Raw genomic sequence first — 20,054 nt, forward strand, 5'->3', positions numbered from 1 at the left:
AAATGGATTATTTGGTCACTAATGATACTCAAATACTTTAGTATAGCTGGAAACAATTGACATATCTATTTACCCAACTAATGTTAGTACATTTTAATATAAACAAACCAATACTTGGTTTAAAAAAAAATCCTCCTGAAATAAAAATGAGAAGAAAAATAAATACAGTAAAGAAAAGATAAAAAAGGAACCCTGCCAGCTTGACTAGTGTTTGCATTTCACATGGATAACTGTGAGCATTTTTAGGGAGGATAAGAAGACACAAAACAAACCAATCCAGACTTAATCTCTTCCTTAAATATATGCATTTTGGCTTTCACTAATAAAACAAATTAATGCTAAGGCAGAAAACTCAAAAATAAATAGAGTATTAATAGATATCATGAAGGATAGACCTAATCCAATGTGGAATAAATCTGTAGTATTTTGATTTTAATTTTATTTTGTTTTACATAATTATGTTTCATTATTTTAAAAAAAATTGGAGGAGTTCCTGCTGTATGTGATGCGATCATCAGTGTCTCTGGAACACTGGAACACAAGTTAAATCCCTGGCCCAGCACAGTGGGTTAAAGATCCGGTGTTGCTGCAGCTGTGGTGTAGATCTATCCGATTCCTGGACCATGAACTCCATATGCCATGGGGCCACCAAAAAAGAAAAAAAAAATTTTTTTGTTTGTTTGTTTTTTACTTTACAGTTACAGTTAAATATTTGGTTCCTGTAAGAAAGAGATAGTGTATAAAATTATTTTATATATTGTAAGGGTAGTTTTGGCAATACAGGTATTTCCTTCCTGAGAGTGTAAACTTTAGATCTAGGGCTTGCAAATCCATGCTGTATAGAAAAGGTTTTCCTTTCCCCTGTGATTTTATCCGAATTTTAGCCAGTGATTCTATCACCACCTTGAATGATGGTTAATACATTTCATACTCATGGTTTTAAAAAAAATCCTAACTAAGAGATTTTGAAGCTTGGTGAAAAGTGTCTGGCTTGCTCTTTTTCCCCCCTCTTTTCCATGTCTTAAAGAGTGTGATTGATGTTTATATAAATATTCAAAAGAGCACAGACAGAAGATTATATAGTCACATCTTGTAGATAGTCAAAAAACCATGGATGCTGATTTTTAATACTACAGAATTAAATATCGATGGAGGTAACCCATCTGTCATCTTAAATCATGACTCCACACCCTTGGTTATGGCCTAACACAGAAAATACTTGGTCATGTCGTTCATCTTTTCATCTCTCCTGAGATGATGAAACCCAGCCCTGAGCTCTCTAGCAAGCACCCATCCTTGCACTGCAAGTGAAATGTTACTGATGGACACTGTGCTCAGGTAGTTCCATCTCCAGATTAAGAGGAGCCAGATTCACTTCTGATAAACTAATGACATGACAATGAAACACAGGCCAGTAAAATGGGACAGCTGACCCAAGCAGACGTGGAGTTCAGAGTTCATCGAGTGCCTATGCACACGAAGGAATGCATAATTATCAGTGGCACTCTGCAGTTAATTTGTTAAACCTCTGCTGGATCCTGGAACGCTAACTGAAACTCTGGACAGTCTTTGTCCCCTTCTTCCCCACTCCCACCAGAACACAAGTGCTTTTGAAGAAGGTACTTCAGTAGGATGGTATCCTCTGTATTAAGAATCGGCAGAAAACAAAGGGGAGAGGGGACTAAAGAAATAATCACGTTCAAATGAAATCCCCAGCTATCTGTAGTACATGTGGTATAATTAGAGACTCTTAAACAAAAGAAATGCCATAGAATTGGGGATTTTTGAGATAACAAGTGCCCACATGAATTTTGACAAAAGAAGGCAAAAAGCAAGGGATCCTGAAAAGGGAGACTGAACAGAACTCTTCCAAATCCACATCCAGCTGAAGTGGTTGACATAAAGAAGGCAGATTTCAAATTGGATTTTGAAAAGAGGAGCCATTGGTACAGAAAATAGAAGTCCAGTGGTAGAGGCACTTGCGTGAATGTTACCAGATCCAGAGATCACATTCCAATCGTTCTTTAATTGAAACCAGATCCTCACATCAGCTTTGAAAATGGTGTAGAAAATAGTTGGAAGACCTTGATTTTTGTCTTTCGATTCTTCTTTTGGGGCAAGCAGAGCCTTTTAGTAAAGCTAGCATGCTGATTCCTGGCCCCCTTTCAATATTCTCTCTGCGTTCCTGAGTCACCACCAAGAGTCAAGCCTTTGGGGGTGAGACTGCGGGTAGTTTCTGTCTCTTGCTAGATGGATGTCTTCTGGCAAGTTCTGGCTTTAGGGGCCAGGAGCTGCCAGTACTGTTCCTATGATTAATAAAGTAAGATCTTCATGATAAAAGCATACATCTTTTCATGCAATGTTTATCTACTTTATGATTTGCCTCTCATTCCAGGAAACTTAGGGGGTTTAAGCCACATTAAATACTTTTCATTATATCTCAGGTGGCCAGCCAAGAGAGCAATACTAGGAATCTGTGCTTTTTATATTCTTCTCTAGCTTTCCTTCTTTAGAACTCATCATCTTACACTCTTTTGAAAATATATCACATACCTTTTAAAAATACATCTGGTAGACCGTGATGGAAAATAATATTAAAAAAGAATGTATGTCTATATTTGACTGGGTCCCTTTGCTGTGCAGCAGAAATTGGCACAACATTGTAAATCAACTATACTTTAATAATAATTTTTAAAAAACATCTGTTAGAGATCTGATAAATCCATAGGGCAGTGATTCTGAAAACTGGCTTATCATTCAAATCACCTGAGGAGTTTTCAAAAAAATACACACAAACATACACCTGACAAAGTTTAAGTACTTATGCAAATACCTTCCATCAAAGGAATAACAAATGCTGAATATGGTGAGGAATTACCATACTTCCTAGATCTTGCTTTTGATGCTATATTAATGTATTCTAGTTGCATGTTTTCTTCTTTAATAATAGTGAAAACATTACAATTAATCTTTACCTGTGGTTTTTCAGGGTTATTAAGAACATAGCAAGTACAAGTTTTAAGAGGAAAACATGTCACTGATTTGTTTATTTCAAAAAATGCTTGGGCTCGTAGAACAATAAGATTCCATGCAAACCATAGTAAAACAGCAGGGCCCACAGTTTGAACATGAAGCATTCATAGCTCACAGTGAGGGCTCCCTGAAAGCACCTGAGTGTTCCCCTTCTGAGAAAACAACCAGTTCTTGACCATTGGGCTAATGATAAACAATTAAAAAAAAAAGGAAGGACAAAATTTTCAGATAACGTTCCTCAACCCCATTCCAAGTTCTTTTTTGTAGCTAGAATATTATAATTAGATATTTCCTAGATAAGAAATGGTACCATTATAATCAAAGCATTAAAAAATGAAAATACATAGGGAGTTCTCACCATGGCTCAGCCATAATGAACCTGACTAGCATCCATGAGGACATGGGTTCGATCCCTGGCCTCACTCAGTGGGTTAAGGATCTGGCATTGCCATGAGCTGTGGTGTAGATCACAGACACAGCATGGATCTGGTGTTACTGTGGCTGTGGCTGTGGCAGGCTGCTGTAACTCTGATTTGCCCCGTAGACCGGGAACTTCCGTATGCCATGGGTGTGGCCCTAAAAAAAGCAAAAATAAAAATAAATAAATAAAAACACATAAAGCTAGTATTTATTCAGAAAATCAAAGTATGATATAAATTGGCATCGAGTTCATTCTTAGTGAGTGGTCCATGAATTAATCATGCTGCCACTAAAGTCAACTCTACATTTTAAGACAGACACTGAGCTATCAACACGAATCACGTCTAGCAAACAATGTCCTTACTTAAATAACATTTTTGCATTATCATTTGTTAATGCCAGTTTCTCACAAATGTCTGTTGGAGTTAGGATTTTTAATATTAAAGTTAACAAGGGAAAGACTTTATTTTATTCACTGTGATATCCCCACTGCTGGGAACATCGAGATGTAAATCTTTATTGAAAGAGTGAATGAAATAATACTTCGGTAATTGGAGGGGAGACTTTAAACACAGCTGGAAAACAGAATACATAAAAATGTTAAGCATAAGTACTGGTAACGTGTTCTCCTCTGACATTTCTTGGGCTGGTATACGTGCATCAGATTTATCATTCCTTCTTATTTGCTTTATATAGGGACGGGCTGCCTTAACACACGAGAAAGAGGAATTTGCCCATGAACATGAAGAAATGAAGAACCTAGAAGCCATTGTTCAAGATATAAAACCAACAGCCCTCATAGGTGAGCTGCTGCTTCCTCCTCTCTGCCATAAATCCCGCCCCACCCTGTTGTCTGGTTGGTGTTCTTACTGCTGATTTTTGAGATATGATTTAGCTTTTTGGAATTCACAAAAATCATACATTCTGTGAAGCATCAGTACCCCGTAGACATCTCGATTTGTAAGTTCAGTGCTGTTTTCTTAAACTTTCTGACCCCTGCTGAAGTGTGTGCTTCCCTCTACTAACACTGTCAGCCTGCTAACACCTGGTGTACTTGGCGCTCTGCCAGGCTTGATTACTCCATTCAGACAGGGGTTCTCAAATGGGGGTGATTGTGTCCCAAAGGGGAACATTTGGCTGTGTCTGGAGATATTTTCCATTGTCACAACTGGAGGGAGAAGAGAGGTCAGGACTATTGACATCTATTGTCTAGAAACCAGGCCTGGTGCTCCACGCCCTCCAGGGTCTAGGAAAGACCCCCATGACAAGGAACTGTCCGACCCAAAGTGTTAATGGTGCCAAGGCTGAGAAATACCAAGCTAGACCCTCCTTGAAAACAGAGACTGTACTTCACAGATCCTTCTACTCCTCATAGCAGTTAACACAGTAGCTTACACACTGCAGGTGCACAGTAAGATGTCTAATATGAACAAATTTGTGTGGTTGAAAAAAACTCAAGGGGGAATGCCTGCTGTGACACCATGGGGTAAAGATCCAGTGTTGCCCCAGCTGTGGCATAGGTCGCAGATGGGAACTTCCTTATGCTGCAGGTGCAACCAAAAAGACAAAAAGAAAAAAACTCAAAGGAAGTTTAGAAACTTTATATCCTTTGTTTAGTGTGTATATAATGTCGGTGCTTTGTAGTACGCTCCATTTCTAGGTATTTCTAGAAGCTCTTGTGAAACAGGTAATATTGCGAATCATTATGATAACTGTAATAAAAACAAATATTGCACAACTGGAACTGGAATAAGCCTTCACTGTTTTTTGTTTGTTTGTTTTTCATTCTTTTTTTTTTTTTTGGCTTTTGTTGTTGTTGTTGTTGCTATTTCTTGGGCCGCTCCTGCGGCATATGGAGGTTCCCAGGCTAGGGGTTGAATCGGAGCTGTAGCCACCTGCCTACGCCAGAGCCACAGCAACGCGGGATCCGAGCCACGTCTGCAACCTACACCACAGCTCACGGCAACGCCGGATCGTTAACCCACTGAGCAAGGGCAGGGATCGAACCCGCAACCTCATGGTTCCTAGTCGGATTCGTTAACCACTGCGCCACGACGGGAACTCCTGTTTTTCATTCTTTATTTGGCCACATCCACAGCATATGAAAGTTTCCAAGCCAGGGATCGAATCTGAGCCACACCTGCGACCTACGCCACAGCTGCAGCAAAACCAGATCCTTAACCCACTAGACTGCCACAGAGACAGCCAGATCATTGATTGCACCACAACAGGAACTCCATTGTTGTTTTTATAAAATACGTTCTACCAGGAATCTTACTTTTAAAATGTTCATTATGCTAATGGTTTTGCTCTACTGTTAAAATTCTTTTGGCAAGTCATGCTTCAGTTTTATCATTGAATCAAATGAGGACTTCAAGTGTTGGCACTGGCCTATAAGACATAATTACTTTATGGCCTGAGAGACTGAAATATACGTTTAGAAATGCTTACAGAGAGATAATATATATTAGACACAGATTATTTCCTGATAAAAATACCTACAATCAGGAGTTCCCATCGTGGCACTGTGGAATCCGACTAGGAACCATGAAGTTGCGGGTTCAATCCCTGCCCTTGCTCAGTGGGTTGACAATCTGGTGTTGCCGTGAGATGTGGTGTAGGTCGCAGATGCGGATTGGATCCTACGTTGCTGTGGCTCTGGCATAGGCTGGTGGCTACAGCTCCGATTCCACACCTAGCCTGGGAACCTCCATATGCTAAGGGAGCAGCCCAAGAAATGGCAAAAAAAAAAAAAAAAAAGAAAGAAAGAAAAAAAAAGAAAATACCTATAATCAAAATTCCTACTGATTGGCCACTAAATCTGTGTATATGAGTCAAATGTTATATCTGTAGGTTTTGTTTTTTTTTTTTTTTTGTCTTTTTTGTTGTTGTTATTGTTGCTATTTCTTGGGCCGCTCCCGCAGCATATGGAGGTTCCCAGGCTAGGGGTTGAATCGGAGCTGTAGCCACCGGCCTACGCCAGAGCCACAGCAATGCGGGATCCGAGCCGCGTCTACAACCTACACCACAGCTCACGGCAACGCCGGATCGTTAACCCACTGAGCAAGGGCAGGGATCGAACCCGAAACCTCATGGTTCCTAGTTGGATTCGTTAACCACTGCGCCACGACGGGAACTCCATATCTGTAGTTTTTAAATAGATACTTGTAGATTTGTAACCCTAAAGGTTGTTGACATTCACAGACACTCTTGGATAAACAACAAGGTCCTACTGTAAATCTCTTCCCTATCCTGTGATAAACTGTAATGGAAAAGAATATGAAGGAGTTCCCATTGTGGCTCAATGGTAATGAACCTGACTAGTGTCCACAAGGATGCAGGTTCAATCCCTGGCCTTTCTCAGTGTGTTAGGGATCCGTGTTGCCCTGAGCTGTGGTGTGGGGCACAGACATGACTCAGATCCCATGTTGCTGTGGCTGTGTGTAGGTCAGTGGCTACAGCTCTAATTCTACTCCTAGCCTGGGAACCTCCATATGCCACACATGCAGCCCTACAAAAGCAAAAAGCAAAAAATGAAAAAGAATATATGTTTAACCCAATCATTTTGCTGCACAGCAGAAATGAACACAGCATTGTAAAGCAACTATACTTCAATGAAATTAAAAAAAAATCAAAACCAAACATTTCTTTTTGTCACTTGAATCCAAATATTCATTATTTTGTTTAGAGTGTGTTAGACATTGACCTGACATGTCTTATTGTTTTTAGGGCATTGGCTTAATTAATAAGTGAGAGTCCTATTCACTGGTTTCTTGTTTCTACATTAGGAGTTGCTGCGATTGGTGGTGCATTTTCAGAACAAATTCTCAAAGACATGGCTGCCTTCAATGAACGGCCTATTATTTTTGCTTTGAGTAATCCAACCAGCAAAGCAGAATGTACTGCAGAGCAGTGCTACACACTGACACAGGTAAATCAGAAATGCAACCGATATTTTAGTAGTTAGATTTTTGCTTCTTTATAGGGAAGCTCAGGATAGCTAAGGTGCTTACCAGTTAATCTTTAAAAACTATACAACCAATGAGTTCCTGAAGTGGCTCAGCAGTTAATGAACCTGACTAGTATCCATGAGGATGCGGGTTTGAGCCCTTGTCTCCCTCAGTGGGTTAAGGATCCAGCATTGCTATGAGCTATGGTGTAGCTCTCAGATGCAGCTAGGTTCTGGCATTGCTGTGGCTGTGGCGTAGGCTGGCAGCTACAGCTCTGATTTGACCCTAGCCTGGGAACCTCTGTGTGCCACGAGTGCAGCCCTAACAAGACAGAAAAACTATACAGCCAAGTCTGAAAGGAAAGCAGATGATTGAGAAAGGATAAGAACTATTGCTTTTTGTAAGAATGTCATATCTGTTCTTCAATAAAACAAAATAAACTTTGTAATGCTTTATTGATAATTTTCCTCAAGTGACTTGGAAGTATCTTAAGATTTAAACCTAGGAGTTAAAAAGGAAAAAGCTTGATTCTAGATGCTTATTAAAATAGCTTTTAACTAGCTATTCCCAAACATTAAAGCACACAGTATAAAGCCACAGTCTTATTTTTGCTTTGCTGACTCCTGGGTTTGGCTTTTGATGCCATGGGTGGAGCAGTTGGGCAGTTACTTTGACATCCAGCCAGGCTGGGACAGGAGTCCTCAAAGCTTCAAATCTTTACTGTTTCCAAAAAAGTGACTTATTTGATACTGTGTTCATATTAATATATATTTGACTAAAAGTTGACAAGAGCCTTTTTTTCCTTCAAAGACTTGAAAATGTCATTATGACAAAACAGAGATCGTCACATATATCTAAAATAAAAAATGAATGAGTAAATAAATAAATAAATGAGTTCCCCTTGTGGCATAGCGGGTTAAGAACCCAACTAGTATCTCTGAGGATGTGGGTTCGATCCATGCCTCTCTCAGTAGGTTACCGATATTGCATTGCCATAAGCTGGGATGTAGGTCACAGATGTGGCTCAGATCCTGTGTGGCGCTGGCTGTGGTGAAGGCCTGCAGCTGCAGCTCCAATTTGACCCCCTAGCCCAGGAACTTCCATATGCTGCAGGTGTGTCCCTAAAAAGAAAAAGAAAAACAAAAATATATGTAGATATATATCTAAGACTTGTGTTTTGGAAAGAAATCCAAAATGCACTTCAAATATAAATAAGACAGAGTTAAGTCACTCTGTATAAATCAGAATTCAGTGATTATAATTCAGTGTTAATTCAGATTAACATTATATCCTTAAACGCTTATTATTAGAATTAATGACATTTTGTAAAGGAGCTATTACATTGTTTATCTCTCTTTTGGGGGATGACATCAGTGTCCTCAATTTAAATTTTTATCCATCTCTAGATTGGAGAATTTGCCTCCCATTCCTCAGTCCTTAAATCCTTTGGGGAGGAAAAAAAAAAACTCTCTTAGCAATAACAAAATACTAGTGTGACACATTGCACAGAGTGGGCACCACCTAATAAATAAGTGTTTAAGTGATTATTTTGTTTTGGTATATTTCAGTAAGCCTCAAACATTTATAGATTCACCTATAATAAATGTAAGCAAAATTAGCCAAGTTTATATAGTTGTGTTTTTAAGTTTGAATGTGTCTGATATAAATGGTCTCAAGTCTTATGACTTTGCCTAATGTTCTGTTGTTTTACAAAAAAATTAAAAGTTATTTTGAGGGGTTCCCACTGTGGCACAGTAGATTAAGTATCTGGCGTTGCTACAGCTGTGGTGTAGGTTGCAGCTGTAGTTCGGATTCTATCCCTGGCCTGGGAATTCCCATATGCAGAAGATACAGCCAGAAAAAAAAAAAGTCATTTTGAGGCTGAAAACTTAAATCCTGGTTCAGCCAAAGAATTACAAAGAAAGGGAGACCTGAGTCTCAACTGCTGCTGGCACAAATGAAAAGTCATTAGGAAAGGTTAAAAATACAAAATACAAAAAGATTATTAAGCCCTGAAAAACTATAATTATGCCAAAAATGGTATAGCGTGGTTTCCTTTGACAGTCCACATATATGAGAATATTTAGTTGTCTGTCGTTTATTTAATACCATCCCTGTAAAAAATACTATGATTCTAGAACAACAGGTAGGAGAAGGAGAGGAGAATGATAAACAAGTGTGTATGTGATGTTGCCTCTTTCTCAAATATAATGTTTAAAGATATAGATCTATGTCAAATTAGATATATGTATGAAATATGTGTATCAGATAATAATTTAGTTACATTAGCAAGTTGCTTGTAATAAGACATTTTATCTGCTAAATAGAGCTGGAGGTTATCAGACTTTGAAAACAAAAACCTCATTCTATGCAAAACCTAAATAGCAGTGTTTGGTAATCAACAAGATAAGAATTTCTATTTTCTTTCTCATCTATTTTCATCTTTTTGTGCCCTAAATAGTTGAGTCTGCAACCTACACCACAGCTCACAGCAATGCCGGATCCCTAACCCACTGAGCAAGGCCAGGGATTGAACCCAAGACCTCATAGTTCCTAGTCAGATTCGTTAACCACTGAGCCACGACTGGAACTCCTCCAGGTAATTCTTTACAGTACAGAAATAGGTAAAATTGGTCCCAGGAGTTCCCTTTATGGCTCAGTGGGTTAAGAACACAACATAGTGTTCATGAGGATGTGGGTTCCATCTCTGGCCTCAGTGGGTTAAGGATCCGGCCTTGTCTCAAGCTTTGGCATAGGTCACAGATGTGGCTCGAATCTGGCGTTGCTGTGGCTGGGGCATAGGCTGGCAGCTGCTACTCTGATTTGACCCCTAGTCCAGGAACTTACATATGCTGCACGTGCAGCCCTAAAAACACAAAAAACAAAAACAAAACAAAACAAAACAAAAAACTTTGTCCCACATACATTGAAATGTGTTAACCTCTAAACTCTAACCTAAAATGTCACCATAAGACTCAAACATTAACTTATGTTTTTGTCTGCAGAAGCCTCTAAGTAGAAGCATGTAGTATAAAATGGTCGATGGGCCTGTGGATTAGATCACTGCCCACAATAGGGTGGTGGGTTAGGGGTTCTCCTGTGCTTTGCACCCTTCTCCTAGAAGTCAAGACGAAGAAAAGAACCCACTCCAGAACTTACTGCCAGTATCAGAAAAGCTTGGTCGCACTTATTACAGAGTTAATGAATAATTAGTCTTCTTTCTAAATATTCAATACTTGAATTGTCTTATGATCCATTTGTTTGAAGGTGCCCGGCTTATTTTTACAGTTGTGTGTCTGTTTTGTAGGGTCGTGCAATTTTTGCCAGTGGCAGTCCTTTTGATCCGGTCACTCTTCCAAGTGGGCAGACCCTGTATCCTGGCCAAGGCAACAATTCCTATGTGTTTCCTGGAGTTGCCCTTGGTGTTGTGGCCTGTGGACTGAGGCATATCACGGATAAGATCTTTCTCACTACTGCTGAGGTATTATAAAATACTCTGCATTAAAATATCCTGTGGTTTGCCAAGCCTGTAAAATCCCAAATCAGCTGGTGTAGATTTTCTAATGTTTTGTTTGTTTAGCATCTCAGCTCACTCCCTGGAAGGTATACAGTCTGAAAAAAGTTCAAATCTTTCCTATTGGGGAATAGGGGGTGAGTAGTAAGTTCACATAGTAAAAGATTGTTCTTCAGTAATCATAATAAAAAACTTTGTTGTGATTTCTGAAAAGAGACCTTTTCTTATTGAAGTACAGTTAATGTACAATATTGATAAGTTACAGTTGTGTAACATAGTAGTCCACCATTTTCAAAGGTTATAATTCATCTATGGCTATTATAGAATATTGGCTATATTTTCCATGCTGTACAATATGTCCTTATAGGTGATTTTATACCTAATAGTTTGTTCTTCTTAATCCTCTATCCCTCTATTGCCCCTCCCCCTTTCCCTATCCCCACTGGTAACCCCAAGTTTGTCCTCTATATCCAGGAGTCTGATTCTTTTTTGTTATATTCACTACTTTGTTGTGTTTTTTAGATTCTACCTATGAGTGATATCATACAGTATTCGTATTTCTCTGTCTGACTTATTTCACTTAGCATAATACCCTCCAAATCCATCCATGTTGCTGCAAATGGAAAAATTTCATTTTTTTTTACATCGCATCTTCTTTATCTGTCCATCTGTCAGTGGGCACTTAGATTACTTCCATACCTTCACAATTATAAATAGCACTGTGAACATTGAGGTGCAGGTACCTTTTTCAATTAGTGTTTTTTTTTTTTTTTCAGATATATGTACCCAGGAGTGGAATTATGATCATTCTCTTTTTAATTTTTTTTTAATTTATGCTTTCTTAGGACCGCATATGTGGCATATGGAAGTTCCCAGGCTAGAGGTCAAATCAGAGCTACAGCGGCTGGCCTATATCACAGCCACAGCAACGCAGAATCCGAGCTGCATCTGCAGCCTACACCACAGCTCATAGCAATGCCAGATGCCCGACCCACTGAACAAGGCCAGGGATCAAACCCACATCCCCATGGATACTAGTTGGACTTGTTTCCGCTGAGCCACGACAGGAACTCCCTGTTTTTTAGTTTCTTTAAGAAACCTCCACACTGTTTTCCACAGTGAGTGCACCAATTTCCATTTCCACCAATAGGATATGAGAAAAGCAACTTTTTTTTTTATTTTAATCTTCACATTTCCAATCAAATTCTGTGATAGTAATGAGATAATTAAAATTTTTGTTTCCAGATCATGGCGTAAGTGGTAAATATTTCTCCATGGAGCACCTTGCTATATAAGGGCATTTTGAAGATTTAAGTGACAGTCTGATTTGGTACAGTGAACCAGAGATTATCATTCAGGGTTCAGTGCAGAATACAAAAAACACTCTAGTATTTCCACTGGAGAAGAAGTTAAAACAGAGAATGGATTGTTTATAAAGTCATTAAAGAGGACTAAAGTGGGGGAGTTCTCTTGTGGCAAAGAGGGTTAAGGATCTGTCACTGCTGTGGCTCAGGTCACGACTGTGGTGTGGATTGGATCCCTGGCCTGGGAACTTATGCATGCCATGGGCATGACCAAAAAAAAGTGGGGGAGGGGAGACCAAAGTGGGCTCTACTGTGGGCCTTCAGGGAAGAGTCACAGAACACCACAGAGCAGACTCAGTATGGAGGGCATGTTAAGAACTGTGAGGGATCTAAAATTTGACTTATTTGCAGCTAAGAAGTCACCCCACCACAGATTCATAGATGCCAGCAAAAGACACAAAGTCTTAGGTAAGAGACAGAGGACTTTATTACTCACAGGAGGAACTATGACCATCAGGCTCCCATCAGTTCCCCTTGCCCCTCAAACCTCAGAGGTTTGATATAATGACTGGACATATATTTATAAAATCCTGAGTGTTGATAATTGGGACATTCATCTGGTTGATATGTTTGAGGAGAATGCAAGTCATGAATGAGAAATTGGAGTGAATTTCTTCTCCTCAGATTAAACCACTGTACAACATGCTAACTGAACTAAACCAAATAAAATTTGATTGATGTTCACACATTTTCATCATGCAAACTTGCTGTTCTTCCCATTGTGAAAGATTTTTATATTATTGGTACGATCTCAAGGAGCACAATCCTGGGGTTTAGCACTTGGCATCATTCTGCGAGAACAGCTGTCTGCCAGCTTTCTTTTCGCTCACTGCATTAAATGCATGATGACTAGTATCTTCTGAGCTTCTTTGATTCAAAAAAATCTTGTTAAACATAAGTAGATGCCTAATGGATGCAACTAAAGATTATCATACTAAGTGAAGTGAAGTCAGAAAGAGAAAGACAAGTACCATCTGATATCACTTATATGTGGAATCTAAAATATGGTACAGATGAACCCATCTTTGAAAGAGAAGCAGACTCAAGGACAAGGAGAACAGACTTGTGGTTGCCAAGGCAGAGGAGGATGGGGGAGGGCTGGAGTAGGAGGCTGGGGTTAGCAGACATAAGCTATTATGCATGGAGGGGGTATAGCACAGAGAACCATATTCAAGGTCCTACGGTAAACTGTCATGGAAAAGAATATATTAAAAAAAGAGTGTGTGTAACTGGATCACTTTGCTGTACAGCAGGAATTAACACAACATTGTAAATCAACAGTACTTAAATTAAAAATGTAAGTAGGTATCTCATTACTATGAGCTTTTCAAAGTTGTTCTTACATTAAGAGAAATGCAGTCATTGTCTTTTTTTTTTCCAGAACCAAAGATGATTTTAATAAAATTTTCAAAAAATATTTTATGTGACAAATATTTTATAGTTTTTCAAAGATCAAGTGTTTACAAATGTATATACTTAAGAGGACCTTAAGAAGCCATACTCAGTCATGCTTTGTACAGCTTTATTTTCTCTCGCTGGTATTGTCACTGAAGTTACTATCTTTGGCTTTATAGATCCCAGGGTTTGTCTATGTAACAACTTTATGATGTTTTATTTTAATAGTCTGTTATGGAGTAACCGTCCACGGATTTAACTGAATGATGTTGAATACATTTTGTTGTCTTGCCCCTTAGAAGAATGTTTCCTAAATTTACAAAGTAATGCTTGTCTTTTCATTTTGAAAAGACATGGATTAGTCTTTAAGATGTTTCTTTTAAAAAAAAATTATTACAGTTGATTTACAATGTTCTGTCATTGTCTTTTGTAGAGGACACATCAGAAAGAAAATTTTTTGCTCACAGTAGCCAGTGTTTTCTTTCCTAAATGACTCCAGCGCCCCCTAGTGACACGTTTCTTGAAAAAGTCTTTCCTGTATCCGGGAAAAATCATCACTCTAACACCTTTGAAGGAAAACAATAAGATGTGGGGCTGTACATGTACATTTAGTGTTATTCTTGCAGCCAACACTCTCTTGGGCCGAATCTTTTGGGCTTTGCATGGCTCACCTCTTAGAAGTCAACACAACACTCCTGTTTTTCACACAGCCTCCTTGTTTTCATTGTCTGTTTCATGTCCCTTTTGTCTAAGCTTCTTTCTAGCATTCATTTTTTTGTCTTTACTTTTTTCTTTCCTTTGACTTATGCTCTCAGAGATTGCATCCATTTTCTTCTTTCCATTATCTTCATTCTAAAAGGGCCAAATCTCTGCATCTGTCTTCTTATTTTTTACCACTTCTCCAGTTACCTGATGGGTGTTTCCACAGAATTGCCCTGCTGTTTTCTGAAACACAGTTGTAAGAAATCATTTCTCACCTCTCCTTGCCCTCAATATCTGCATTGCTATATGTGGTACCTCCTTTCTAAGCAGGCACTGAAGCTTTTTATCCTCCTTCATCAGAAAGCCTTTAAATACATCACACAGGAGTTCTCATGACTCAGCAGTAACGAACCTAACTAGTATCCATGAGGACTCAGGTTCAATCCCTGGCCTCTCTCAGTGGGTTAAGGATCCGGCATTGCCATGAGCTGTGGTGTAGGTCACAGACACGGCTGGGATCCTGATTTGCAGTGGCTATGGCGGAGGCCAGCAGCCGTAGCTCTGAGTCAACCCCTAGCCTGGGAACTTCCATATGCCCTAAAAAGCAAACAAACAAAATACCAAAATAAACACATACACACATGAGTGCCCATGGAACTGCCCTATGTATTATCCTGCCCAAAGACTCTGCAAATCACTCCTTACTTGTCTAAGCCTGTCTTCAAGTCACAACTTAAGTGCCACCTCTTCCTTTTGTGACCTTTCTGACTCATCTTTTTCCTTAGCCATGGCTGTCTTTGCAAACACTTCCACATTTTATTTTATTCCTTGTTGTAGTATGCTCTTGGAAGCTTCACGTGTTAAACTATTAAGTCTTGCCATACAATTAAGTTGTAAATCATCTTCTCTAAAGAGAGAGGGTCTCTCATATGCATTTTTCAAAACACCAGTCGAACCTCACACAATGCTAAAGCACATAGTGGAAATGCAGTACTTATTGAATTGCGTTAAATAGAACTAGTCAATGGTATTTACCAGCAAGAAGAATAAACAAAATACCACAGTCACCTTTAGAGGGCGCAAAAAAAGGAAAGACTTTATTGACTGTATTTTGTAGTTAACAAAAGTAGCATGTGGTATGAGAGTCTGTAGTTCCATCCATGTTGCTGCAAATGGCATTGTTTTGTTCTTTATGGCTGAGTAGTATTCCATTGTGTATATATACCATATCTTCCTAATCCAATTATCTGTCGATGGAGGTGTAACTGGGTCACCATGCTGTACAGTAGAAAAAAAAAAAACTGTATTGGGGAAGTAACAATTGATTACAATTTAAAACTAAAAATATATTTTTTTAATTTTTTAAAAAGTAACACACAGGTTTGTTCTGCCACCCCAAATTTAATCACTGTTAGGATTTTTGTCAAAATACGTATTGGATCTCTACTAATCAGATGGATCTCCAGAAATCACATGGATTGGCACCAATCCTAAAGACTATTCCTGGACATTTTTTTTTTTTTTAATCACAAGGAGATTTTTGGCTTTCTCATGCCTCTGGACAGTCTTCTGTCTGATGCTCCCAGGATCAGCCCTGTTGGCCCCAAGTGGTCTATAGGGCAATCTGGAACAGACTCCTCTCTCCTTTCCTCACCTGGGAGGCAAAGCTGGGCCTCTTGTTCTCACACCCATCCTCATAAGTCACCTGCTCTGCCCTGCCCCATCCTTCCCCATATCCACTCCTTGGACTGTAGAAGGAACGGCCACTGACAACAGCATTGGGAGGAAACTTTGATTGTATAAGTCACTGGATAACTGAAAATGTAGCTGTGGTCAGAATGAAACGAGAGGTTGTTTTTGTTTACATTTTCTTTTCTTTTTTTATTAGGGTTGATTTACAATGTTCTGCCAGAATGAAATGAGAAATTGTTTTTGTTTACATTTTCTTTTCTTTTTTTATTAGGGTTGATTTACAGTGTTCTGCCAATTTCTTCTATACAGCAAAGTGACCCAGTTATACGCACGTGCGCATACACATGCACATATATACACACATTGTTTTTCTTACATTATCCTCCATCCTGTGGTGATCCATCACAAGTGATTGAATATAGTTCCCTGTGCTATTTGGCAGGAGGCAGGATTTCATTGCTTATCCATTCTAAATACAACGATTTTTATCTACTAACCCCAGACTCCCAAACCATCCCACTCCTTCCCCCTCCCCCCTGGCAAACACAAGTCTATCCTCCAAGTCCATGATCTGTTTCTGTTTTGTAGATAGGTCATTTGTCCATATTTTAGACTCTACATGTAAGTAATATCATATGGCGTCTGTCTTTCTCTTTCTGACTTGACTCAGTATGAGAGTCTGTAGTTCCATCCATGTTGCTGCAAATGGCATTGATTTGTTCTTTTTTATGGCTGAGTAGTATTCCATTGTGTAAATGCACCACATCTTCTTAATCCATTCATCTGTCATTGGGCATTTAGGTTGTTTTCATGTCTTGGCTACTGCGAATAGTGCTGCGACAAACATAGGGGTGCATGTAGCTTTTTCAGTGAAAGTTCTCTCCGGATATATGCCCAGGAGTGGGATTGCTGGGTCATATGGTAGTTCTGTTTGAAGCAGCCACAGTGTAGTTAGAGCAACACCAGAGCAGAATCAAAAGCAGCACGTGGTTTTTGAATGAAGGGGCCAGTGGATGAGTGAGACTGAGCCACTTACATACACTCTTCTTTTTGCCCCAGGATGAACCACTTGCTTTTTAGTTTCTTGGTTCTTAATGGTAGGCTCCCCGGGTCCCCTGTTTGCTGCTTGACTGTCCCACAATCCCCTGCTCCTCCCCTTATGACAGGAATACACAGAGGGCAAAGATTCCCACTCTTTCCCCAGCCATCTTCTCACCAAACCCAATCTTTTTAAAATGACATTGCGGAACTTTCTAGAGAAAAAACACTGATGTTGACTACCAACAATGTGCCAATGGTCAGAGGAGCGATAGTCATCCCTATTATCTCATGTAAACAACTGAAAAAATGTGAGGTTGATTGTTTTCACAACTCCCCTCCCTGAAGGGCTCTGATGGAGCTGGCAGACCCATTTGTTTGGTAGCTTCATTACAGTGGGGAACATGCGTCTCTTTGTCCTAAGTTTTGGGACCCTGGTCACTGAATCTGGGACAGAGGGAATTTTTACTTTGCAAGGGCAAGGGGTAATATAAGAATGTAAATAATGTAAATAAATAACAGGTTCATTATAAAATTCCTATGATCAACACTGTCATTGTAATGATATGTTGTAATTCATTGTGTAATGTAATATTGATCAAATAGCAGCTTTTTGTCAGTAACTTTTCCCACCCACTCCCCACCACCCCTGCCTAAATATCCTTGTTTAGAAGTCCTCGGTTACCGGTAGGACTTGACCCAAACTCCTTAATTTGGCGTTGACAGTGTTTCAGTTCTCATTTCTGTGTATGGACCCTCTGCTCCCCCAGATCCGAATACTTGGGCTCCCCAAGTTCATTTCATATGTCTCTGCATCAGAAGCTGGCTTTTTCTGGGGTGCTGACCCCCCTTTCCTGTTAATCTGACTCCAGGCTTTCTTGTAACTCCACACTCAAGCTCCCTGCCCCATTCCTCTGGGTTTCTTCACTCCCCCATCCCACACAGACCAGGCTATCTTCTTTCTAGCATCCTCTTTTGCCTCCCATACCCTGTTGCCTCCCTAAATTATGCATCTCTCAAGGCATAGACTGCTTTGCTAACCTCTCTGTAATGCTGTGTCTGTCATCCTCGCCGAATGTTCCAAAACCAGATCTCAGAAATAATTTCATGATTTTAAAAATCTGAAAGATATTAAGAGATACTGAAACATAAATGATTAGTCAGAATATCTCAAGGAGGGGTTTCTCTTTCTTCTCTGTATCCACAGTTGTATTAGATCAAGACTCAGCTATATACACTGATTTATATACACTGAAAGACTTAAGTCTTAGAGCTGGAGTGGGCTTCAAGGTGGCTGAGTACACCTCTGTGCCCTAGTAGGTTCAATAAATAATTTCATACTGGAGTTCCCATTGTGACTCAGCAGTTAATGAATCTGACTAGCATGCATAAGGATGCAGGTTCAATCCCTGCCTCACTCAGTGGGTAAAGGATTCGGTGTTGCCATGGGCTGTGGTGTAGGTTGCAGATGCCTCTCGGATCCTGCATTGCTGTGGCTTTGGTGTAGGCCAGCAGCTACAGCTCAATTCAGCCCCTAGCCTGGGAACCTCCATGTGCCGTGGGTGTGGACCTAAAAAGCAAAAACAAAACGAAACAAAACAAAAACAATACTGGTATGTGTGTGTGTGTGTGTGTGTGTGAGTGCACATGTGTGTATAGATGTGTATGTGTGTATATATATCTATACACAGAGAGATCTATATTCATTCACATCTATACACAGAGAGAGGGGGAGAGAGAGAGAGAGGGTGAGGAAGAGTTTTATTGTTGAACTATTTGTGAGCAGCTTACAGACATTATTCCTCTTTACCCCTAATTATTTCAGGACATCTTCCTACATGGTCACTGTATGATTATCAATTCAGGAACTTTAATGTTGATATAATACTGTTATCTAACACAAAATCCAAGCTCAAGTTTTGCCCATTATCCATCAAAAAAGACCTTTATAACCTCTAGATTCATCTTCACATCTGCAAGAATGGTTCAGTCTTTCTGTTTCTTTTATGGCAATGACATTTTGAAGTGTACAGTTCATTTGGTTTTTCTATAGTGTTTCTCGTGATTTAATTCAAGTTATATGGTTATAGGGTTCGGTTGAGATTGACCTAACAGTTGTGGCCTCCTCAGTGCATCACATCAGGCAGCATGAAATGTCAGTTTATCTTGTTTTTAGAGCTACTTTATTGAGGTGTGATTGGCGCACAGCCGTATATGTTTAATTTTACAACTTGATGAGTTTGGAGATAAATGCACACCTTTGAAACCATCACTCTAATCTTGCCACAGACAAATCTCTCACTTCCAAAAATTTTTCCCACCCTCTTTATTATCATTATTATTATTTGTGTGTGTGATAAGAGCCACCCTTGTAAGCACATTTCTGCGCCTACATTGTTTCCTTTAGAAACAGGCTGGTTAGGTGAGTCAGATGATCCAGACTCTGTGTAAGATTAAAATCCTACTTGCCGTGTGACTCAGAAAGAACCTCCTCCACCTCCTGCTCTCCCTCCCTCGAGAGAGTGTGTGCGCCTGGGTTGAGGCCTTATAGGCCTTCCCTCTTCCCCTTTCAGGATCCTTTCCCATTGCTTTTCTTCTCCTCCTCTGCCTTCTGTATCTTCTTCCCCCTGTTGCTCTAGTGCATCAAATTAGCAAGCTACCAGCATTTCAAGGTATAGTAGAAAAGGAGCTGGAGGGAGTACCTGTTGTGCCTCAGTGGTAATGAACCCAACTAGTGTCCATGAGGACTTGATCCATGAGGGTTTGACCCCTGGCCCCACTCAGTGGATTAGGGATCCGGCATTGCCTTGAGCTGTGGTGTAGGTCGCAGATGTGGCCCGGATCCTGTGTTGCTGTGGCTATGGCGTAGGTCGGCAGCTGTAGCTCTGATTCAACCCCTAGCCTGGGAACTTCCATATGCCTCAGGTGTGGCCCTAGAAAGACAAT

At 39.8% G+C, this 20,054-nt stretch overlaps 1 protein-coding gene across 1 annotated transcript in view; it reads left to right on the forward strand.

The window, feature by feature from the left end:
- Positions 1 to 20,054, forward strand: part of ME1 (malic enzyme 1) — a 190,018-nt gene that overhangs the window by 162,678 nt on the left and 7,286 nt on the right. Inside the window, exons 10-12 of the mRNA XM_001924333.5 lie at positions 4,150 to 4,255; positions 7,242 to 7,384; positions 10,711 to 10,884. Coding sequence (XP_001924368.2) covers positions 4,150 to 4,255; positions 7,242 to 7,384; positions 10,711 to 10,884 — 423 coding nt within the window. The remainder of the gene's footprint in view (positions 1 to 4,149; positions 4,256 to 7,241; positions 7,385 to 10,710; positions 10,885 to 20,054) is intronic.

The sequence above is a fragment of the Sus scrofa genome, chromosome 1 (genome assembly GCF_000003025.6).
Source record: "Sus scrofa isolate TJ Tabasco breed Duroc chromosome 1, Sscrofa11.1, whole genome shotgun sequence".
Taxonomy (NCBI): Eukaryota; Metazoa; Chordata; class Mammalia; order Artiodactyla; family Suidae; genus Sus; species Sus scrofa.